Source organism: Lissotriton helveticus, chromosome 6 (genome assembly GCF_964261635.1).
Source record: "Lissotriton helveticus chromosome 6, aLisHel1.1, whole genome shotgun sequence".
Classification (NCBI taxonomy): domain Eukaryota; kingdom Metazoa; phylum Chordata; class Amphibia; order Caudata; family Salamandridae; genus Lissotriton; species Lissotriton helveticus.
In genome coordinates this window covers 254408951-254433820 of record NC_136067.1, presented here as the reverse complement: position 1 = coordinate 254433820, position 24870 = coordinate 254408951, and the positions used below count along the sequence as shown (strand labels likewise).

At 47.8% G+C, this 24870-nt stretch overlaps 1 protein-coding gene across 8 annotated transcripts in view; it reads right to left on the bottom strand.

Annotated features, from left to right (window-relative positions):
* Positions 1-24870, bottom strand: part of ITSN2 (intersectin 2) — a 1402222-nt gene that overhangs the window by 1012927 nt on the left and 364425 nt on the right. For all 8 annotated transcript variants that reach the window (XM_078647702.1, XM_078647706.1, XM_078647705.1 and 5 more), the window contains 2 exons: positions 22379-22576; positions 233-329 (listed from right to left, as the gene is read on the bottom strand). In XM_078647702.1, the coding sequence (XP_078503828.1) occupies positions 233-329; positions 22379-22576 (295 nt within the window). The remainder of the gene's footprint in view (positions 1-232; positions 330-22378; positions 22577-24870) is intronic.

The following is a 24870-nucleotide window of genomic DNA, read 5'->3' as shown; positions in this document are numbered from 1 at the left end:
ACATGCCATACAATCAAAACACCAAAAAAGATATTCTCCTGGAAGGGACAACCAATAACAGGGAAGAAACCATTAAATCAGGATCAGGGAAGTGAGGCAGATGATAAAGACATCTAATCACAAGTAAGGGACTGGCCCAAAGCCACATTGTATTGTGCACAATAGGTCTTGTACAACCGATAGCTAATTTTCTGTAGACAAAATTACCACTTGTTCCGTTAAAATACTATACCTGCTAGAGCCTAAATCGATCAAAGATTGAGCCTTCTGCATATTCGTACTACCAAATCCTCCTGGCATGAGGCTGTAAGAACCTGGAAGAGGCAAAGCTAAAATAAAAAGAAATGGTTAATAAATACATGAAAGAGAAAACAAGTCACCAGCATTACAACAATATCTCATTTCATCAAGGAAATAAACAGTCTGAAAAAATATCAAAAAATAGAAATATAGAACTGTTTAGAGACATGGCCTCTTCCCCAAATAACACTAGAACAGGGGTCTCCTGCCTTTTGTATGATGATAGCTACTTAGGTTCAATAAAAAGCAGTGTGAGCTACTGACAAATATTAGCAATACTGTAATGAATAGTGACCACATCAGACAAGCTAATATAAGTGATCACCCTGTGCAAGATTACCAGTTGTGCTGATTTTGGTACAGCAGCTGTATGTAAAAAATGCTTTATCAGTTTGGAATGTCTCAACATGGGCAATACATTACAGCCATAGATGCAATGCCTGTAGCACCAAGACACTAATATTAGTAATAAGTCTCTCCCATGCTGCATTAGTTATCTTTCAAATATCCGCTCCAACAATATTTTAGCAATTCAGCATTTTTCTCCAAAGATCAGCTTTTAAGTTCTCAGAATACACACAAATTTTTCAACTTTTTGTACACATATGTTAATTAAAGCAAGTGAAAGGTTCTAATTGAATTGGGAACAGAGGGCAGTAACTTACAGGTTGCTGGAGAGCTACCAGTAGCTTACGAGCTACTTGTTGGAGAAGCCTGGACTAGAACAATAATAATCTCTGGAAGCAGAGGTGTTTTGATATTTAAACCTCAGACACACGCTAGTGGCCCGTGTAGACAAAGACACAATAACTGAAGACTCTTTGCCTTTGGAAGTTACGGTGCTGACAGAACGGTTGACCAATAAAACCATCTCTGCGATACATAATACAATTATATGCAACTCCCCAGATGTGATGGTTAAGATTAGAACATGCTGGGAGAGGGACACAGGACACTTCAAAGACAGGGAGTGGGAAGAGGCTCTACAAGCTTTCCAAGAAGTCGCACCGATCATATTAAACGAAGGAAACACTAAACAGGATGGGGAGGGAAAGCACCAACAAGTGTAATAGGGGATGTGGTGAGGTAAGACACTTCATTCATACAATCTGGTACTTGTATGCAGTTCCAACATTTCTGGGGTACTGTTAGGGACAACCAACAAACAGCAACGGGGACAAGAATAGAAAAGGTTTGAAATCCCTGTAAACAATACAGGGACATGAATATGAGCTCACAACATGGGGGAGGAGGCAATGTTACCTGGGAGTGTTGAGGGGGAAGAGAGTTAGAAGGGAATAGGAGGAGATCCTGTCAGATTTGTATAGAAAAACAAATATGATTATAAGGAATAAGCGTACACTGTCATATATCGAGAAGAAGATGGATAATAATGGTTGCTTTCTTGTTATAATATGAAAATAATATATTAATTTAATAAAAAGTTTTGTAAGGCCTGATCATCTCTGAGGAAATTAGAGCTGCCATAAAATCCCTGAAGCTCAATAAGGCTCCGGGCCAGATAGTTTTACTGGAGAGTTTTACAAAAACTTTACAGCCTTGTTCACGCCCCACTTTGTAAAGCTATTCAATATTTTCACTCAAACTTAAGGGGTAACACCATCGATAGTGGAAACCTGCATCTCACTTATGCTAAACTATGGTAAGGATCCCATGCTCTGTTCCTCATATCGACTGATCACATATATGCAACGATTTTGTTCACAAGGCAAGAGTTTGTCCTGCCAGATGTTATCCACCCAGACCAGTCGGGATGTATTAAAGTAAAGGCAGATGCACGACTAGATACACTATCCACCTTATCAAAAATACTAAAGAGAAAAATGTTCTTTCAGCCTAAGTGACTTTGGATGCTGAAAAGGTCTTTTTCAGGTGGCCTGGCCAAAGTGTTAGAACATATGAGATTTAGCCCAAGAATTAGAGGGAAGGTTATGGCAGGATACAAAGTACCTGCTTTGAGATTAGCTGTAATTGGAGGAACCTCAGAAGCTTTTTCACTGGGGAGGGGTACTCGCCAAGGATGTACCCTCTCTCCCTTCCTATTTGTGCACAGCATTGAGCCCTTTGCCAGAAAGGTGAGGTGAGAGAAGATATTCATAAAATGATGCTATATGCGGATTATGTCTTCCTGCTGCTCACCTCTCTGTTTAAGTCATGGCCAAGACTCAAGGATTTCTTAAATGAACATGTGGAAGTTCCAGGGTTCAAAATTAATGTGTCTAAATCTGAGCTAAAGAAACTGAATCTACCACAGTACCGGGAACAATAGCTCAAAGAGCGAGTCGCCTTTAGAAGGAAATTTAACTATATCAAAAACCTGGGAGTAAACATCCCATCTGATTTATTAGATGTATAGTGTTACAATTATTCACCCCTACAAGGTATCTTCACAAAATATTGAGTTGTAAATATTGAGAGACAGTAATATCAGTAAAAAATATTGTGATACAAAAATATTGTCATACAGATATCGTTGTCAAGAATAAAGGTTTTTAGGTAAGTAATATTGTAAAGATTATCAATGTAGTTAATATAATTTTTAATAGCAGTTGTAATAAATATCTTGTCATTTTGTTACTTGTTTTTGTTCATATTTTAATTTTATGTATTACTATTGCTTGTGTAATTGTTATACATTTCTATAAATATAGTTTGTAATTTTAAGTGATTTAGAATTTGTAATGTAATTGCTAATAGTAATTTATAGCATTGTAGCAGTTGTTGGCTTTATAGGGGTATAGGGTGGAAAGTGATATTAATTATATGTATTATGTAATACTGATTTATTTTACTTATATTTTAGGTGCAGGTTGTTACATTTGTAGGGGTGTAGGGTGGGAAGTTAATCATGTAATCCCTAATTAACAATTCCTATATAATTTATTATTAATTTAGTGATTATGTAAATTGTGTAATAATCATATATGTTTGTTATATTTTAGTTGTGGGCTGCTGTGTTTCTAGGAACATAGTGGGGAAAGTTGAGTCATAATTAACAATTATTTATTATTCATTATCAATTATGTACATTATGTGATACTGATTTATTTTCGTTATATTTGAGCTGCGGGTTGCTAGGTTTGTATAGGTATAGGGTGGGAAGTTAATTAAAAAAGAACAAAATAATGATTAATGTATAATTAAATATTTATTTGATTAATAATTATTTACATTGTGTAATAATATATTTAAACTATATTTTAGGTGGGGACTGCTGGGTTTGTAGGATTGTAGGTTGGGAAGTTAAATCATGATTAACAACCAATTAAATAACTGCTAATTATTTATATCCTTGATTATCAATTATGTAAACTGTGATATACTTATTAATTTTAGTTATACTTTAGGTGTGGGTTGCTAAATTTGTAGGGGTGTATGATTGCAAATTAATTAAGTAATCATTAAAAAACGATTATTTCTTTATTGAAAATTAATTATATAATTGTTTATGATTTTTGGAAACTGGTAAAAAAAAAATATATATATATATATATATATATATATATATATATATATATATATATATATATATATATATCAAGCACCAGATTCCGGTAATTCAGCCAGTACCTGCTCACGAGTGGGTCGTTGCTAGGGTCCCGGAAGCCCAATATCTCAATCCAAAGATCCTTCAATAGGAAGAAACGTACAACGACACGCCAGGAGTTGCTGTGCTACAAAAATTTATTCGGCAGCAAAAAAACAAATATATATATATGTATATTTGTTGCTTAGACTGGAGTGAGAATAGTAAATCTTACACCTCCAAAGTCCAATGCTTTCCTTACTTTTGTACAGATTGGAGTGGGAATAATAAATGTCAACCTTCCAAGGTCCAATGCTTTCCCTACTCTTCCTCAGACTGGAGTGGGAATAGTGACGTTAACACCTCCGAAGTCCAACACTTTCCCTACTGTTGCACAGACTGGAGGAAGAATAGTAAATCTTACGCCATGGAAGTCCAACGCTTTCCCTACTGTTCCACAGACCTGAGTGAGAACAGTAAATTTGAGCCCTCCCTCCGAAGACCAACACTTTCACTACTGTTGCACAGACTAGAGAAGGAATAGTAAATTTAACCCTATTAAAGTCCAACGCTTTCCCTATTGTTTCTGTTTAGAGTTGGAATAATAGATTTACCCCTCCAACGTCCTACACTTTCTCTTCTGTTGCATAAACAAGAGTGGGAATGGTACATCTGCTATTCCCAGACTCCAATACATTTTCTAATATTAGTTAAATATATTATTATTTGTGTCTGATTTTAATTGTATAGTATTTGTTTATATTTTTATTTATTTTTACATTGCTATAAAAAAAATTGTAAAAGTCTATCTTTTTTTAAAAATTTTATTTGTTTGCTAATTTATTTAATGTTTTGGAATTGAAAATATTTTTAGTTTTGTGCAAATACATACAGACACACACACACACATATATATATATACGCCAGTAGGTAGTTAGAGTTAGGACCCATTATCTATAGGAAATTCTATTCCCAATAACTTTGGCGCCAGTTGACGAATCTTTGCAATATTTTTAAAACTCGTGGGGCGCTCCGGTCCGCTCCTATCTTGAGTGTTTCGGGGTGATTCGTAAAGCGGGGGCTGAGAAAAAAGGGGGGTCCCAAAACGTGTTTTCCCCATTTAATTTTCCATAGGAAACTTTAGCCACGGCTACAGCCCGAACTGCTGAACGGAATTACACCAGATTTGGCAAAAAGGTAGCCCTTGGTTCAGAAAGAACTCATTTTGGTAAATGGTGTAAATCCATTCAGTAGTTGCTGAGAAAATCAAAATTAAAGTTTCGATATCTATGGCCGCGCAGGAACCGCGCACCCTCCCGATCACGAGCTTTATGCTAATTGGCTGTCAACACTCCAAACCAGGAAGTGTTGGCAGCCATATTGTGCCTCGGTAGAACCGAGGCACAAGAAAAGAGAAAAACAAATGTGCAAAACACGAAAAGGGGGAAGGGTAGAAACACCCTGACCCACAAGGACCCCCAGGGCCAAAAACAACATTTTTTTTTTAAATCACGGGAAGCGCAGAGGATCCACGGATCCGGCTGCGAAAAAACAAAAACCGAAGCGTGGGCTTCCGAACTTCGTTTAATTGAAGCCCCGGGTGTGCCAGGTCCCGGGGGCATACGAAAAAAAAGTGTGGGGGGGTTCAACCCCCCCCACACTGCCCCGGCGACCACCCCCCCCCCCCGCGGGGCAAAGCATGAATATTTGCAGGGGGCACACGGCCCCCCCCGCAGCCCTGGGGATCGCCACCCCCCGGGGCTTGTTAGTTTAAAGTTGGGGGGCCTCTAATTAACTATGATTGCAGGGGGGGGCACACTGCCACCCGCATCCCCGGGGACCGCCACCCTCTGTGGCTTTTTATTTTGAAATACATTTAACCTGAGAGGGGGGCTTGAGCCCCCCCCACACGCCCCGGGGACCGCCACCTCCCCGGGGTACTAAATATTCAAAACATGGGGTCCCTGGGGACCCCCACCCCCGGGGCTTTGCATTAAGTGGGAGAGGGGCCGCGCAGCCCCCTCCTGGAGCCAATGATGGCCCTGTGGACCACCACCCCCCAGGGCCGGCTCCTGCAGTGTCCCGGGGTGCCCACCCCTGGACACTGCTTTTTACAATGACAGGGCGGGAGCCTCGCAGCTCCCACCCTGTCATTGCAAACTGCTTTGCTTCATTGAAGCGAGAATAGGAAAGCCTGCTCTCGCTTCAATGAAGCAAAGCAGAATTGCTTTTCCATAAGGGGAGCTGCATGTTAGCAGCTCCCCTTGTGGAAAAGCAATGCTGGCTCACGCAGGACGCGGGGAGGCGGCGAGACTGTGGAGAGATCGGGACCTCCTTCCCCCATGGTCCCCAACAGATAGGGCCGGCCCCGGAGAATGGGGTCTCAGGGGCCAGAAGTGGCCCAGGAGGGGGTCCACGCAGGCGCCCTCCCCTTATAATAAAAAAAAAAGGCAGGCCAGCCCCAGGGGATGGGGTCCCCGGGGCCATAATAGGCCTGAGGAGGGGGGCCAGGCGACCCCCCTCCGCAAAATTTAAAATAAAAAAGCAATGCCCAGGCCCCGGGGAATGGGGTCCCCAGGGCCAGAAGTGGCCCGGGAGGGGGGCCCAAGCGGCCACCTTCCCGTAACATTTTTATTATTTTTGAAAAATGGGGGCGAGGCCCTGGGGTCCCCAGGGCCCATAACATAGAAAAGGAAGGGGCCCACACAGTCCCCCTTCTTAAAAAAAAAAAAGACCGCAATTGCGCCGGAGGCCCCCACCCCTCCCTGCAGCACTCTGCAAACGCGCCCCGGGCGGTTGAGGAGATGGGAAAGTAATTCCCCTTGAATACTGGGGGTCCCTGGGGGCCAACTAGCCCACCAGGAACCTCCAGTATGCGCCAGGGAGCTGCGTTGCAGAGAGGTGTTCAGAGGCCATTCCCCTTTTTACACCTCTGTGCAACGCAGCTCTGTGGCGCTTACTGGCGGTACCCTGTGGGCTAGTTGGACCCCAGGGACCCTCAGGATTCAAGTGGACTTAATCCCCCAACTTAAAACGCACCACGGGGCACGTTTGCACATTGGTGAAAGGAGGGGGCGGGCCTGAGGTGCTATGTTTGCAAACACGCCCTGTGGCACGGTTGAAGTTGGGGAATTCATTCCGCACCAATCCTGAGGGTCCTGGGGGCCAACTAGCCTACCAGGTACCTCCAGTATGCACCAGGGAGCTGCATTGCAGAAAGGTGTTCAGAGGCCAGGCCCCTTTTTACACCCCTCTGCAACACAGCTCTGTGGCGCTTAATGGAGGTACCTGGTGAGCTAGTTGGATCCTAGGGACCGTCAGGATTCAAGGGGATTCAATCGCACCCTGAAACACCCTTTGCCGACACCTACTTCTCACCGGGCAATGGAGCCCTGAATACTGATTTCATCTTCCACACCTCACGCAGAGCCCAATGGAGAAAAGCGTTCCTAACCCTACTCACCGTCTCCACCACCAGGAAAACAACTCATGGCCTAACTCTCTCTATCACACCTTCCCACCTCCTCCCTGGCAGGGCTACCATTACTATCTACAATAACGGGATTGTCCTAATTCAATCCACAGACAAGAACCTGGAACTACTAGACAACCTGTTCCCCAAGTTCAAAGAGCACCTTGCCAAGCTGCGGACCCCCACCCAGAACTCCACCAGCACTATCACCCCTGACGTCGCAGCCCCCGCCTACAACACCTCTACCCCCAGCACCCCAGTAAATGGCCCACCTGCTGTTAACGCCCCACACTCCCCAAGCACAGTCACAAATCTCTCCACCTCATATGCTAGCCGCCCCTCTAACATGACCCCTTGTACCCCCACTCATACCCCCCCATCCCTCTCCCCCCTGACATAACAACCCCCACCCACAACACGCTACCATCTGAACACATCACCGCTCGGAGTTTATCCACCCCCCCCACCCATCCCCCCCACGGCAGACCCCTCTCCCTCCCCAGCTCCCTCCCCACTCTCACCCACGACACTCTCACACCTGACAACAACTCTCACCCACAACACGCCACCATCTGAACACACCACCATTCAGAGTTTATTCACCCCCCCTCCCAGCCCCCCCACGGCAGACACCTCTCCCTCCCCAGCTCCCTCCCCACTCCCATCCACGACACTCTCACCCTCCCAACAAAACATACAGAACATACCGCCTCCCCTACCTTAGCATCCCCCTCTCTCCCACCTCCTATTCTCAGCCCTCACTACCCTCCTGTCTCCCCCACTGTATTCAGCCTTCACTCTCTCTTCTACTCTCCGGCACCGTCTCCCACTGACGGCACTACCTATGCCTCCCACCCACCGCCCTCACCTACTTCACCCACACCCCTCGCCCACAAACACGCCCACACTTTGAATGCCATCCCACTTATTAGCACCACAGAACCTTCCAACAACGCTAGTATATCCCCCCCTCGATACCCTGCCCGCTTTCCAGCTCACTACTCAACCTTTCACCAATGGCTCTCACCACCAACCCCATCCCCAATCCACCTCCTGACCTGACTTTATCCACCCTCCAACAAGTCAAAGAGGATATTCTACAAATCAAAAAAGATGTCCACGCAATCAAAGACCTTCTCTCCTCACAGCCCAGTCTACCTCCCACCATCCCTCTACCCTACAAACGACGCACCCTCCCTACATACCCTCGCCGCCAACGACACCCGCGCTGGCCGACTATCCCCGTTCACAATAACTCCCACCGCCCCCGTCGTATCCTCAACCCACTGTCGGACCGCGACTTATGCTCTCTCCTACGCTCTTATGGCCCAGGTTCGGTAAAACACATATCCAACACACATATCCCCATACCCACAATTCTTACAAACCCTCTGAGGCTCCCAACACTCAACAACAGAGGTTCCGTCCCTAACAACCTCAGAAAAATTCCCCTCACACTAGAAAGCTCGACCACCCTTCTCTCTCCCAAACTCAAATGCATCCTACTCAATTGCAGATCGGCCCAGAAACACTCCTCCGACATCGCTGATCTCGTCTCAGCTATGGATCTAGACCTAGCCATTCTAACGGAAACGTGGCTTACTGAAGCCTCTACCCCGATTATGGACATACTAGTCCCCCCCAATTATCACATCATCAGGCTGGACAGATCTCCTGGCAAGACGGGCGGGGGAATTGCATGCATTTTTAGGAGCAACCTCTCCGTTACGAAAGTCAACTCCCCCTCCCTTTCTTCCTGTGAACTCCTCTGCCTCGACATCACCAGCGAGGGCAAACAAGTTTGTGCTTTACATCTCATCTATCACCCGCCTGGTGACAATCTCATATTCACCCAACAACTCATGGACATGATTACTTCCAATGCCGGTCGGCAGACCACCCAAGTCTACCTGGGTGACTTCAATCTCCACTGGAGCGATCAGAAAGACACAGTGGTGAATAGTCTCAAAACTTTCCTTAATGCGCTTGACCTCACCCAAATATGCGATAGACCAACACACGACAAAGGCTCGATACTCGATCTCATCATTGCCAAAGAGAACTCTACACAGCTGGAGGCGATACAACGCTGCGACTGGTCAGATCACCACATTATCACCTTCTTTATCAATGAAAAAGTTAAACCTAACCCGGCTCAACCAATCAAATCCAAAACATGGAAAAGGGACATGAAGAATCTTAACCCCTCTACCCTGCCTCCCCACATCGGCAATCGCCTCCTTCCCCCTTCAGGTACCTCGGATGTTCACTCACTGATAGACCACTACCGTGACTCTATGAATACAATAGTCAATGAAGTCGCCCCACTGCAACTGAAGAGAGTCTCCACCAAAATTTCTAACCCCTGGTATGATGATAGACTCAATGACGACAGGCGTACTATGCGAATGGCAGAGCGCACATGGAGATCGGACCCTTCAGCACTGCACCTCAAAAGGCTTAAGAACAAGAGAAATGCCTACTTCAGGAAAATAAAGCGCACAAAGTCGGACTTCTTTAGCCGCCAGTTGGACCAAGCAAAAAACAGGCCAAGAAAGCTGTTCGAACTAATCAAGACCCAAACAAAGACACAACCCTTACAATCAAACAGCACAACAAGCGACACCCCACACTGTGAAGCCTTCTCTGCTTTCTTTAAGCTAAAGACTGACAACATAAGAAATGACCTCATCATGGATGTAAGCCGATTCCCCAACCACATCAGAATGTCTAACACTCAACCTAAAAACAAGGCATCTTGGCTGTACTTCGATACCTACTCGGAAGAAGCAATACACAAACTGCTCTGCACCTTGAAGCCCTATAATCACCTCACAGACCCTCTACCTGCTAATGCTGTAAAAGACTTCATCCCCTTGCTCCTCCCTCTCTGGACCAAAATCATCAACAGCTCCCTACAACAAGGCCTCATTCCAGACTCCCTCAAGGTGGGGCAAGTCACGCCTATACTCAAGAAACCTACAGCTGATCCGTCTGACCTAAACAATTACCGGCCCATCACCAATATCCCCACCCTGGCCAAACTGCTGGAGAAATGTGTCCAACTCCAACTAACAAAACACATTGATCAATTTGACCTCCTCAACCCTCATCAATCAGGCTTCCGAGCGAAACATAGCACAGAAACAGCTATGACACACATAATTGATGACGCCCTCCAAATTCTTGATCGCAATGAGTCCTGCCTCCTCATCCTTCTTGACCTCTCTTCAGCATTTGACACGGTCAAACATGAGAACTTGCTGGAGCTGCTAAGCACTAGAATGGGTCTATCGGGAACTGTTCTCAGATGGTTTTCGTCCTTCCTTCACAACCGGTCTCAGAAGTTCAAGATCAACAATGTGCTATCTACACCCGTGCCTGCAGATCTAGGTGTTCCACAAGGATCCTCCCTCTCCCCCACACTGTTCAACCTCGTCATGGAACCGCTCGCCACCCTGCTCCAAGCCTCCAATGTCCAATTCCATATGTACGCCGACGACACACAACTTTACCTAAAGCTACAATCACCGGAAGATATCAAACATCTGAATTCCACGCTTATCAACACTCAATCTTGGCTGGCCGATAATCACCTCAAACTAAATGCCCTGAAAACTGAGTTCCTACTCATCTCACCCCCGGCGAAAATTTCCACCACCCAAACCTGGCTCAATAACCTAACAGCACTCAATGTCCATCCTACCATCGTGGACTCGGCGAAATCCCTAGGCATCACACTCGACGCCAAGCTCAACATGCAGCAGCACGTTAGCAAAGCCACAAAAGGAGCTAATTTCCAAATCAACACACTGAGGAAAATTAAACCCTTCCTCCCTGCCGAAGACTTCCGAACTGCTGTACAAGCTTTAGTCATCCCTCGAATAGACTACGGAATTGTGGCCCTCAGCGGACTCCCGCTATCCACAACAGCACCCTTAAGAGCCTCCCTGAACGCTGCCGCGAGACTCATTACTGGCTCAAGAAAACATTTGCATATGTCCCCAGACTTAAAGTCTCTAAAATGGCTGCCTTTTGAAGCCAGAATACAGCTAAAAATTGCAGTTATGACACACGCGGCCGTGCACCACAATGCACCCAACTACCTCGCTCAAAAGTTGTCTATATCAGGAGGTTCGAGATCCAATAGAAGTGCAAAAAATCTACTCCTGAAACCTCGTAGATTCCGGAAAGAGAAAACATACAAGCGCTCCTTCTCAGGAATGGCACCCAGGATCTGGAATGCGCTCCCTCCTGAAACCAGGCTTATCTCCTCCACTGCACTCTTCAAGAAAGAGGTGAAAACCATTCTTCTGGCCAAGATCTCCTGAACCTTATAGGGGCTAGATCAGAGACTCTGCATTGCTTTGTATCACTGTTCACCTCGTCCTTTGGCACTATACTTCTACTTGGTGGGCACAAACTACGTTACTCTCTTACTACCGACCAATATATGATACACTTTGGTTTACTGACTCACTCTCCCAATGCCCCCACTCAGTGTTCTCTCTATACTAGGACATTGGTATAAGCCATCCACACACCCAAGGTGTACCTGAACACCTCTGTAGTGGGATCAATGACTTGTGCCGTCTTATATTACTTGTTTACCTGATTGTATATTGATATGTTTTATGTATGTTATTATTATCCTACCATGTTAGTGACTATTATACTGCTCCCACTATCTCTGTTCATTCCTACTGCCCCTGCCCTGTCTTTGTGAAGCGCTCTGATATCTGTAAGGATCTTGTTCGCGCTATATAAAACTTTGAATAAATAAATAAAAAAATAAATAAATCCCCCAACTTAAAATGCGCCACGGGCGCGTTTGCACAGTGGCAAAGGGAGGGGGCGGGACCTAAGGTGACATGTGTGCAAAAACATCCTGTGGTGTGTTTTAAGTTGGGGAATTAATTACGCACCAATCCAGAGGGTCCCTGGGGCCAACTAGCCCACCAGGTACCTCCAGTAAGCGCCACAGACCTGCGTTGCAGAGAGATGTAAAAAGGGGCGTGGCCTCTGAACACCTCTCTGGAACGCAGCTTCCTGGCATATACTGGGGGTACATGGTAGGCTAGTTGGCCCCTAGGGACCCTTAGGATTCAAGAGGATTAATTCCCCAAATTAATTCCTCTTCAATATTGAGGGTCCCTGGGGGCCAACTAGCCCACCACTTACCTCCAGTAAGCGCCACTGCGCTGCATTTTAGAGAGGTGGCCCAGGCCATGCCCCTTTTTACACCACTCAGCAACGTAGCTCTCTGGCGCTTACTGGAGGTAAGTGGTGGGCTAGTTGGCCCCCAGGGACCCTCAGGAATTAAGGGGACTTAATCCCCCAATTTGCAACGCGCCTGGGGGTGCGTTGCGCAGTGGTGCAGGGAGTGGGGGGGCCTGATGTCACAAGTGGGCAAACTAACCCTGTGGCGCGTTTTAAGTTGGGGAAATAATTCCCATTCAATCCGGAGGGCCCCTGGAGGCTAACTAGCCCACCAGGTGCTTCCAGTAATCGCCACAGCGCTGCGTTGCAGAGAGGTGGTCCAGGTCATGACCCTTTTTACACCTCTGCAACGCAGCTCTGTGGCGCTTACTGGAGGTACCTAATGGGCTAGTTGGACCCTAGGGACCCTCAGGATTCAAGGGGACTTAATATCCCAACTTAAAACGGCCACAGGGCGCGTTTACACAGCAGTGAAGGGAGGGGGCGGAGCCTGAGGTGACATGTGCAAACACGCCCTGTGGCGCATTTTAAGAAACAGGAAATAATTCCCCTTCAATCCTGAGGGCCCCTGGGGGCTAACTAGTCCACCAGGTGCTTCCAGTAAGCGCCACTGCGCTGCGTTGCGTTGCAGAGAGGTGGTCCAGGCCATGCAACTTTTTACACCTCTCTGCAACGCAGCTCTGTGGCGCTTACTGGAGGTACCTAATGGGCTAGTTAGACCCTAGAGACCCTCAAGATTCAAGGGGACTTAATCTCCCAACTTAGAACGGCCACAGGGTGCGTTTGCACACGTCAGCTCAGACCCCCCCCCCCCCACCCTTTACCAGTGTGCAAACATGCCCCGTGGCACGTTTTAAGAGGTAGTTTTAATCCCCCTGTTTTTTCCCTTTTCCTGCCCCTTCCTACCTGTATTGCTCAGTGCTGGGACACTAGTGAGTAGCTGTGCACTATATAAATCCTTTCATTCATTCATTCAAGATACGGAAATTATATTTTTGTAAACTTTATTTTTGACACATATAATTCAGTTACACAATATTGTTGATTCCGATACTGAGTCAGTGATTCCCCCCCACCTCCTACGAGCATCCGCGAGGGATACTCTTTATAGATGTTCTCTGCTACCTAGTTCCTGCTTGGGAAAATAGACCAATCAAAATGAATGCTCATCAGGGGTCCTCTACTTATTCCAGGCATTACTGCTCTTCCAGATGGGTTCTTTGAGGCCACTCCACACATTGTTATTCCATACAGATATAGGTCTATGGGTAGAGATACCTCCAAACCTCAGTGGGTAAACCCACTGAGAGATTTAACAAAGAACACCACCAATTTCTTAAGCAGAGAGGCACACTATAAGGTGATCTGGACAAGTTACTTACCTTAGGCAATGCCTTATCTGGTAGAGACATGATCTAGCCACAGATTCCTTACCTTTGACCTTCCAGACGTCAGGCTGGATCCGGAAGATTTTTGACAGCAGTAACTCTGCATGCTGATAGGTGGCATCTGTCAACTCTGCGTGAAGTCATAGATGTTGAGTTTATCGTCGTTGTGACATACGCATCGTCTATATAAGCGCCACCTCGGCGCGCTGACGTCAGTACTTTTCACGACCTTCTATGCCAGAAACACAGCCATGAAGTGACTGTGCCAAAAACAACTAGTGCCCTGAAGGGGAACCAGCACTGAAACTAAACCAATCCACAGTGTGGGGAGGATGGGTGGGTCGGTAAATAATCTTCAGGTAGATCATGTCTCTACCAGATAAGGGGTTACCGAAGGTAAGTAATTTGTCCATCTGATAGAAAATTCCTTACCTTTGAACAGGTACCCAAGCAATACCATCCCCGGAGGAGGAACTGCGGAAAGGTTTTAGACAAAAAAGTTCTGCAAGATAGAGCGACCAAAGAGGCCCTCCCTGCGGACCTGAGAGTCCAGGCAGTGGTGTCTGGCAAACATGCAGAGATGCCCACGTGGCAGATGTCAGAAACCGGGACACCACACTGGAGAGCCTTAGTGGCTGCTTTCACCCTCGTAGAATGGGCCCTAAGGCCTTCAGGAGGTTGTTTGTTCGCCAAGGCGAAGCATATTTTTATGCAGTTGATGATCCAGCATGAAATTGTCCTCTTCTGAACTGCTCGTCCATTCATTGCTCCAACGTACCTAATGAAGAGTTGGTCGTCCACTCGGAACTCTTTAATCAATCAATCAATCAGTGACACTTATAGAGCGCGCTACATACCCGTAGGGTCTCAAGGCGCTGGGGGGGGGGGGGGGAGTGCCGCTACTGCTCGAACAGCCAGGTCTTCAGCTTCTTCCTGAAGGAGAGGTGGTCTTGGGTCAGGCGCAGGTCGGGAGGGAGGGAGTTCCAGGTCTTGGCGGCCAGGTAGGAGAAGGACCTTCCTCCTGTAGTCGCTCTTCGGATGCGGGGGACGGCGGCGAGGGCGTGGTTGGCTGATCGGAGGTGGCGTTTGGGAGCGTAGAAGTTGATCCGGCTGTTGAGGTAGCTCGGGCCTTGGTTGTGTAGGGCTTTGTGTGCGTGGGTGAGGAGGCGGAAGGTGATTCTTTTGTTGACGGGGAGCCAGTGAAGGTCTCTCAGATGTCCGGTGATGTGGCTGGTTCGTGGGATGTCGAGGATGAGTCTGGCTGAGGCGTTCTGGATCCGCTGGAGTCTCTTCTGGAGCTTGGCGGTGGTACCGGCGTAGAGGGCGTTGCCGTAGTCCAGTCGGCTGGTGACGAGGGCCTGGGTGACGGTCTTCCTGGTCTCGGTGGGGATCCACCGGAAGATCTTCCGTAGCATGCGTAGGATGTTGAAGCACGCCGAGGAGACGTTGTTGACTTGCCTGGTCATGGAGAGGGAGGAGTCCAGGATGAAGCCCAGGTTGCGTGCATGGTCTGTTGGTTTGGGTGCGGTGCCCAGGGCGGGAGGCCACCAGGAGTCGTCCCAGGTGGAGGGGGAAGAGCCCAGGATGAGGACCTCCGTCTTGTCAGAGTTCAGTTTCAGGCGGCTGGTCGTCATCCACTCGGCTACCTCTTTCATCCCTTCGTGCAGGTTGGCTCTGGCGGAGGCGGGGTCGTTGGTCAGGGAGAGGATCAGCTGGGTGTCGTCGGCGTAGGAGATTATGCTGAGGTTGTGTTTGCGTACGATGGCCGCGAGGGGGCTCATGTAGACGTTGAAGAGGGTGGGGCTCAGAGATGATCCTTGAGGGACGCCGCAGATGACTTCGGAGGCCTCTGACTTGTATGGTGGTAGGCGGACTCTCTGTGTTCTTCCGTCGAGGAAGGAGATGATCCATTCCAGCGCCTTGTCCTGGATTCCGACGTTGCTGAGGCGCTGCACTAGGGTGCGGTGGCAGACCGTGTCGAAAGCCGCGGAGAGGTCTAGGAGGATGAGGGCCGCTGTTTCTCCATTGTCCATCAGGGCTCGGATGTCATCGGTGGCGGCGATGAGGGCGGTCTCGGTGCTGTGATTGGCTCGGAAGCCGGACTGTGAGGGGTCGAGGGATCCGTTCGTCTCGAGGAAGGCGGCCATCTGCTTGTTGACGGTCTTCTCTATGACTTTGGCTGGAAACGGGAGGAGCGAGATGGGGCGGTAGTTCTTGAATTCGGTGGGGTCCGCTGTTGGTTTCTTGAGTAGAGCGCTGAGTTCGGCGTGTTTCCAGCTCTCAGGGAAGGTGGCGGTGTCGAAGGATGTGTTGATGATGTCTCGCAGGTGGGGTGCGATGACAGCGTCGGCCTTGTTGAAGACGTGGTGAGGGCAGGGGTCGGTCGGTGATCCGGAGTGGATGGAGTTCATCGTGCGGATGGTGTCATCGGTGCTGATCGGGGTCCAGGCGTGGAGGGTGGTGGTGGGGGGTGATTGTTCGGTCATGGTGTGCGTTGGTTGGTTGTTGAAGCTGTTGTGTATGTCCGCGATCTTGTTGTGGACGTATGAAGCGAGGGAGTTGCAGAGGTCTTTAGTATGATCAAGGTAGACGATAGTGCTCTTTTTGGTTCCAGGTGGTGGAGACGCACTTCTTCCTTGGAAGGATGCGGAGGTGCATAGAAAGTGGGCAGAGTAACAGATTGAGCTAGATGGAAAGATGTTACTACCTTAGGCAGAAAAGATGCCCAAGTGCAGAGCACTACTTTGTCCGGAAAGAGGGTCAGGTAAGGAGGCTGAGATGACAATGCCTGTAGTTCGCTCACCCTCCTGGCAGAAGTTATTGCCACAAAAAGGCTGCCTTGATAGTGAGCAGTCGGAGGGGACAATTGTGCAGAGGTTCAAATGTTGCACACATCAAAAAGGTAAGGACCAAATTCAGGTCTTATTGGGGCATAACAAAAGGCAAAGGGGGAAACATACGGGTAAGCCCATTAAAAAATCTCTGTACAAGAGTGCATCTGAAAAGAGAAGGCGGATCCGGCAGCCAAAGAAAAGCAGACAGGGCCAAAGGCAGACCATCACAGTGCCACGGAGAGTATTAAAAGAATATCTTCTGAAAGGGATGCAGACAAAGAGTCAACAGTCCATTCTGTACAGTATTTACAAACTTTTTGCCATTGGAAGGCGTATACTGACTTCATGGAGGGATGCCTGGCTGCCTGAATAACCTCAAAGACTTTGGCAGTAAGGTCAAAAGCGGTCAACTGTTGCTGCCCAATCTCCAGACAAGGAGGCGGAGAGAGGACAGGTTCGGGTGGAGGACCCTCCTCTGCTGCTTCAATAGAAGATCCTTCCGAAGAGGCAGCCTGACTGGAGGATTGATGCTCATTTGGAGAAGCTCGGGATACTAGACTCTCCATGCCCAGTCCAAAGCCAGGAAATTGACTTGGGCCCGGTCGCTCCTGATCTTCTTGAGCACTCTGGGCAGGAGTGGTATGGGCAGAAAATCATATAGGAGGCCTGTGCTCCACTCATGACGAAAAGCTTCGCCTAGTGAGAGCCGCCTTGGAAACTCCAATGTGCAAACCTGCTGACATTGGGTGTTCCCTTCAGAGGCATATAGATCTAACCAAGGCTCTCCCCACTGTTGAAAGATACCTTGCACCACTTCTGGATGTAGATGCCACCTGTGATCCGCAAGGCACCGACGGCTGAGTTTGTCCGCTCTGGTGTTCAGAGAACTGGCCAGATGTCGAACTACCAGGAAAATGCCCTGTTGTTCCAGCCAAGTCCAGAGACGCAGGGCCTCTTGACAAAGAGTCCACGGCCCCACTCCTCCCTATTTCTGGCAGTACCACATGGCAGTACTGTTATCCGTGAACACCTGAACTAGCTTTCATTTGAGAGATGATAGAAAGGCTTTTAGTGCCAACCGCATCACATGAAGCTCCAGCAGGTTGATACGGAGCTTGGCTTTCGCTGAAGACCAGAGTCCTCTGATCTACACCTCTCTCAGATGGCTGCCCCACTCTATAAGGGACGCATCCATAAGATCTGGGTGGGGAAGAGAGAGGGGTCAATAGTAGTTTGTCAGTCACCACTGCATGTTGTCGCAGTTCACTCCGATATCTGAAGTAGGTCGTGTGATTTCCCCAATGATGCGTCTACTGGAACTTCTCTCTCCCACTGCAGAGCCCTCATGTGCCATCTTGCATGGTCCACTAGCAGGATGCAAGAGGCCATGAGGACCAACAACCTCAATGACATTGTCACCGAAATCCAGGATAGATGCTGAAACATTGGTATCATAGCCTTAATATCCTGGATTCGCCGCTCAGGAGGAGAGGGCCAAAGCTGCAACGTGTCCAGAATTGCTCTGATGAAAGGAAGCATCTGAGAGGGAGTCAGGTGTGACTTTGGCACATTGATACTGAACCCCAGCGAATACAGATGGTTCGTCGTAGTCTAGAAGTGGAAGGCGACGGCTTGGGACGAGCCTGCCGTCAACAGCCAGTCGTCGAAATAGGGGGAAGACTGGGAACGCTGATCTCTGCAAATGGTCTGCGACCCCCACCACTGGGGAGGCCAAAGGGGAGCACGGGAAACTGAAAGTGCTCGTGGCTCACCATAAACCACAGATAGTGACAATGGGAATGTGGAAATAGGCGTCCTGCAAGTCCAACGCTATCATCCAGTCTCCTGGGTCTAGGGCAGACAGGGCCTGAGCAAGGGTGAGCATCTTGAACTTCTGCTTTTTGAGGAAGTAGTTGAGGGGCCTCAGGTCTAGGATAGGACAAAGGCCTCCGTCCTTCTTCGGAACCAGAAAATAGCAGGAATGCAACCACAGCCGATTTCTCGCCCAGGAACCCTCTCGATAGTTCCCTTGGCCAAGAGGGTCTTGACTTCCTCGCAAAGTAAGCAAGGTGATCCTCCATCAGCCAATCATAAGTTGGAGGCATGGAGGGCGGGACAAACTCGAAGGGGAGGAACTAGCCCCTTGGAACTATTTGCAGCACCCACCGGTCAGAGGTGATATCTCGCTAGTGGTGGAGGTGATGGCGTTTCCATGATCTGGAAGGATCGGAAAGTAAGGTATTGCGGTGGAGGAGGGGATTGTGGCTTGACCTGACTTCTGGCCACCTGACCCCCAGGACCGGGGTGAACCACGTCCATTGCCCCACAGAGTTTTTTTAACTTACAGGGGCCTCCAGCTGGAATAGGGTTGGTGCGATTGGAAGCCCCTTCCATAGACAGGAAAGGGGTGAAAGGCAGACACAGGCCAAGTTGAGGTGGAGAGCCTCAGGGACTTGGCCATAGCCTTCGATTCCTTGAAGCGCTCATGCGCTACATCTGCCTAGTCTCCAACGAGACAGGAGCCATCAAAGGGCATGTCCATAAGATTAGCTTGGACATCCCCCGAAAAGACAGATGTCCTCATCCAGGTGTGGCACCTAACGCCCACTGTTGAGGAAATCGTTCTGCTTTGCGCGTCTGGCTTGCCTAAGCCACATCATATGGCAAACTTTGCTGCTTCTCTCCTGTCTGTAATAGCTTGGGAGAGGAGAGCCCGATCTTCCTTCGAGACTCTGGGCAGCACTTACGCAACCATAGCCCATAAAGAATGGGAGGAATGGCCCAAGAGGTATGCAGTGTTTACCAACTGCAATCCTACGCTGGTGGAAGACAAGATCTTCTTACCGAGGCTGTCCAGCCTTTTGGATTTCCTGTCCGGAGGTGCGGAAGGGAACGTGCAGTGGGAAGTGGAGGCTTGGACTACCAAGCTCTGTGGGTGGGGTGGATAGAGAGAAAAGCTGGGCCGCCGGGTGCAGGGCAGTGGTAGCGGGCAATGGTTTATTCATAGAAGCCCCTGTGCCGGGCTTGAAACAGATGCCCAGTAGAACATGTATCAAGGCCTCGTTGAAAGGCAGCAAGGGTTCAGAAGAGGTGACACCAGGCGGCAGGACCTCCGTCAGGACGTTAGTCTTGACTGCCACAGTAGGAAGCTGGCGGTCCAAGACCTCCGGAGGCCCATGTACCACCACTGCAAATGAAGCTCACTCCTCTGTAGCCAGATTAGGGGGAGACAGTATGCCCAAATCTGGGAAGTGTAAAGGCCGCTGGCATTACTCAGGTCCTCATACCAGTCCAGGTCTTGATTGGGTTGCAGGATTGCTACGGGATCCTGCTGCCCCTTCCAATCTTCATCATCCATGTCTAACCCTTCAGAATGGGGCAGGTTGAATGGCATGGAGCCACACTGCTCCATTGGCGCCGATCCCGGCTTCGGTGGACGCCCGAACAGATCCGTGTCATCTGGAATGACGATGGGGGGGGACTGTCGGTGGGCGACGCCGAGGGCCTCGATGTCAGGCGTGGCGACAGGGAAGGTCGTGGAGGCATGACCAGTGCCAGCCCGTATCCATGCCAGGAATGAATCCAAGAGGAGGCTGTGGTGCCAGGGATCGTCCTGCCAGCGCAGAACCCACAGGATCTCCTTCAGCGGTGCCGAAGGTGCGCCGGCAGGGTCAGGACGCCAAAATATGGCACATATGGAGTCATAAAATTCTTTTAATTGGGCGGGGGTCACCCCAGCCCCGGAAAGGGAGGGAAACATGGAGTCGACCCAGGCACCCACCCTGGGGAGCGGGGCCTCGAACGCCGAGGATCATCAGTCTCATTCCACACCGTACAGGGCGAAGTCGAAGCACACTTCGACTTCTCCTGGTTTTTTTATGGTGCTTCTTACCTGACCACGATGACTTTCAGGAAGAAAACTCCAATCCCCCGGAGCAGTGTTCGGACCTTCCTCTCAACCTGGAGCAAGATTGACGAGGCAACCTCTGTGGCGCCGGATGCCAGGCCACAATCAGATTTAGGGACCACTCCCTCAAAGCCTTCAGCACCATGGCCGGCAATCAGGGCATGACTTTGTGTCATGGTCGCGCTGCAGGCACCAGAGACATAATAAATGAGGGTACGTGACCGACATGGCACAGTGACAGGCGATACACATCTTGAATCCAAATGCCTTCTTACTAGACATATCAAGCACACCAAAAGGAGTAGACAAAAAGTCGAAAAAAGTCTGTCAAAAAGTGACAGGGGATAGCTTTCGTCAACGGATCTGTGCTGGCTGAAGTGGAAAAAAAAGAACTGACGTCAGCATGCCAGAGTGGCACATATATATGACGCGGACGTTACGACGAAGGCGAACCAGAAACCTATGATGGCACACGGAGTCGAACAACGCCACCTATTAGCACGCAGGGATACGGCTATCAAAATTCGGGATGCTGTCTGACACTTAGAAGTTCATAGGTAAGGACTCTGCGGCTAGATGTCTCTATCGGATATAGATGTTATTGGCACCCGGTGAGGTTACATAGATTCCACCATCAAATAGCCGACTTTGCTAGAGTAACTGTGGCGAGCAAGGTAAAATGCAACACATCTGGTGAGATTGTCTACACATCAAACACTTTTGGGTTCAGAAATTGACCACAGTAGGCAGAATTCTGGGTTGCCCAGTTCCCAGCGATATGGCTACAGTTGTATTAAGTTTTCAATCAGCCAAACTGGAGCATCAAAAAGAAGTGATGAGTTAATAATGTGGAACTGCCTTTGGGCTAAAGTGAAATCAGCGGTACACTAGAAAAAGAGAGTTCAGCCACCTGTGACTCACTGACATGCTGAGCCATGGAAAAGCTTACCCAGGTGAGCACCCTCCAGACTTAGAAGCATTATGGGGACTTTTGGTGTTATATCTTTCAGAGGGCCTCCCAATGCTTATATATCAACCGAGACTAAAGGTACTTAATTTCTTTACGTATTGATACCACTGGTATGCCCTCCAGCAGAGTTTATATTTTAGTTATGCTGCTAGGAATTTAGTTGGTTATGAGTGTCAATCTATACCCTAATGGTTTGGATGGCCTGTGTTTCGTTATAATTCAAGTGGAACTCAAAATATTGTTCTTTGATACTAAAATGGAACTGGGAAAGTGGTTCGGAGGGGGGGAAAGGGGAGATTCTGATAATCTAAGGATGGTAAGGTTTCTATTTTTAAAAATAAAAAATGAGAATGCTGACTTCTGTTTCAAGCGCAACATAGAGGTTTTTGTTGTTCTCACATGCTATTTCGAAGTGTAATGCACAGTAACTTTCCTTCCTCCATGGGAAGCTATTTCATACACAAATTTTACTTTAATGGAAAATTTTATAAAATGCATTGGTTAAAACATGGAGGTAACAATAGACCAATTTCACAAGAGTAATCCATAAAATAATTTCCTCTTGTGGAAATGCACTGGAAACATAAAATGGAATAGAAAGCACCACCTACCTTCCATAAAAAATAAAAAAACACATCAATATATTATAAGGAAACCAGCAGTACAAACATTTCCCACACAAGTTCTCCCAACAGACTAAGAATACACTGATAACTCATGTAAGCAAAGTTCATACTTACTTGAAGACAAAGGCATTGAAAAAGGCTGAAGCAGACCAGATGTTCCATTTGGCAACGTTGAACTACTAGAAGGCACTAGAGAACCAGGAATAACCAACGGAGGCAGAGGGCTCATTGAAGCCAAAGCTGGAGTTTGTAGTAACTGTAACATTGGAGGCATGGGTGGTGGCATAGACAGATTTGGCATACTTCCCATTCCTAATCGGAGAAGAAAAGGTCATATTGTTTTATTTGCTTTACATGCCTGCCCTGCCATCTAAAGTAGTTTCAACTAAGAAACAAAGATATAGCATTAAGATCCCAGCACCAAATTTTGAAGCGAGCACAAGTTGGCTACAATATAACTGATTAACTACAATTTTATTTTATTAGAGGCTGACACATCATATTTAGTAGAACATGAACATTCCAAAGAAAGAAGTGCCTTACCTTCCATAACGATATTTCTGGTAAATACTACTATACTAGAAGTATTTGATGAAAGCATGGTGATCCATAGGCATCCCAGCGCTGGTTGAGAGATACGGCGACACTGACCACACTGGATACTCAGCATGGGCTTAGTTCTTGAATAGCCAGGTCCTGAGAAGTTTTGGAAGGACAGCTCGTTGCTAGTTGTCCGCAAGGCCGCGCGAAGGGGTTTTCAAAGTTTGGCAACACTGAAGCTAAAAGACCGTCCTCCACTTCTGGCTCTTCTAATGGGGAGGGGAGGGAAACAGCGGCTAGGTGTGCGCTGGTGGATCTCAGGACCCAATTGGGGACGTAGGGAGTGACAAGCTGAGCTGGGAGGTACTTGTGAGCGAAGTGTATAAAGCCTTGAATTCGATTCAGCTCTTCCGGGTCCAGCAGACACAGGTGCAACTCTATGAGCACAGAGGAGCGGTCTTCTTGGTTGCACGTCAGCAGTCAGTGCAGATTCGAAAGAAGTGGCTAATGACTACTTCAGTTTTTATGGCCATCACATTACATGACACCTTTGCAAACCTTCAGATCTTACTATAAGCAAAAGCAGTAACTCGTCAGGGGAAGAGAGAGGGCAGTAACGAAAATGCAAGAAGATCTAGTATCTCACAAGAAATACTGTTATCAACCATAAAAGTCAACAACATAGCTGTGAGGCAATGGTGTTTGGGAATAGTACTTAAGGATGACCAGCTGGGCATCTGGTAAATATTAGTCACTGGGCCGTCCCCTGGTAAAAGAAGCAGAAGTCGCCCAGTCCTTGAGGAGTGGGCACAAATGCCAGCTGAAGGGTCTTTTCTTGGTCGAAACATAACAGACCCTAATGCACAGAGTAACCAAATATGAGACTGGGCATTTAGGTAACACTTTGCTCTTCTTAGCCCCAACAAAGCCTGTAATGGGAAGACCAGGACCACCGACTCAGTCTTGTCAGGTACTGTCATTTAAATAAGACATTTCAGGCTAAAGGTCCACACCTTGCAGTCACTCCTCCTCTCTGGTCGGGGAAGGAGGAGGGAAAGAGGATGGTGGGTTGATGGACTGGCCCATGCGGGTGGCCAACAGAACAGAAGAGGGCATGTGTGGCACCCATGAGGTGGGCAAACCAAAAGGGACTGAAGGTCGCCAACATTATGGGCTACAGATATATAGCCATGAAGAATCAGCTTTCAGCATCAGTAGAAGAATCAGGCAAATATGTGTTGGTTCATATGGGGGAAGCCATGAGGAACGTTAACACCAATTTAAAATCCCTCTATGGAACAAGCAAGAGAGGGAGGGAACAAACAAATAAATAAAGTAAACATTTCAGAAGATGTAGTGCATGAAGGGACCTAAATAAATAAGGAAGAGAGGTCAGGAAGGCACATGAGAGGAGAGGGCAACCAAATGAACAAGTTACTTACTTTGGGCAACACTTTTTCTAATGGATACTCTGTAAGAAAAAGCATTACGGAATAAACGTAACTTGTTCTTCTGACGGATATTTCTAACTACAGAGTCCTAACCTTGAGAATAGATAACAAATCAGTACCTCTCAAGGTGGTGGGTACCGAAGCGATGGGTCTGTGAACTGACTCAAGGAAAAACTTCCTTCAGGACAGATCGGGCAAAATGCTCAGCTCAATTGACGACTTTCTAATTAGACCATGTAGATGCCTGACAAATATCCATCACAGGCAGTCTGCTTGCCAATGCAGTGGTAGCAGCTTTGGCAGAATAAGCCTGTAAACCGTCTGGAGGCTGCTCCTTGTCCAAGGCGTAGCAGATTGTAATGCAGAGAACAATCCATCAAGAGATGATCTGTTTGTGCACTGTCGTGCTCTTCTTTGCCCCAAGCTAACTCCACAAAGAGCTTATCATCCACCCTATGATCTCTGATGTGATGTAAAAGCAGAGTATTCTTTTGGGATCCAGGCGATAGAGTCACTCTTCTGTTACTACTTTTAGCAGAAGAGCAGCACACGTACTCAAAACCAGCTAGTCTGGGAAGAAGGATGTGTAAGGTGTCTGGAGAGGAAGAGCCTGAA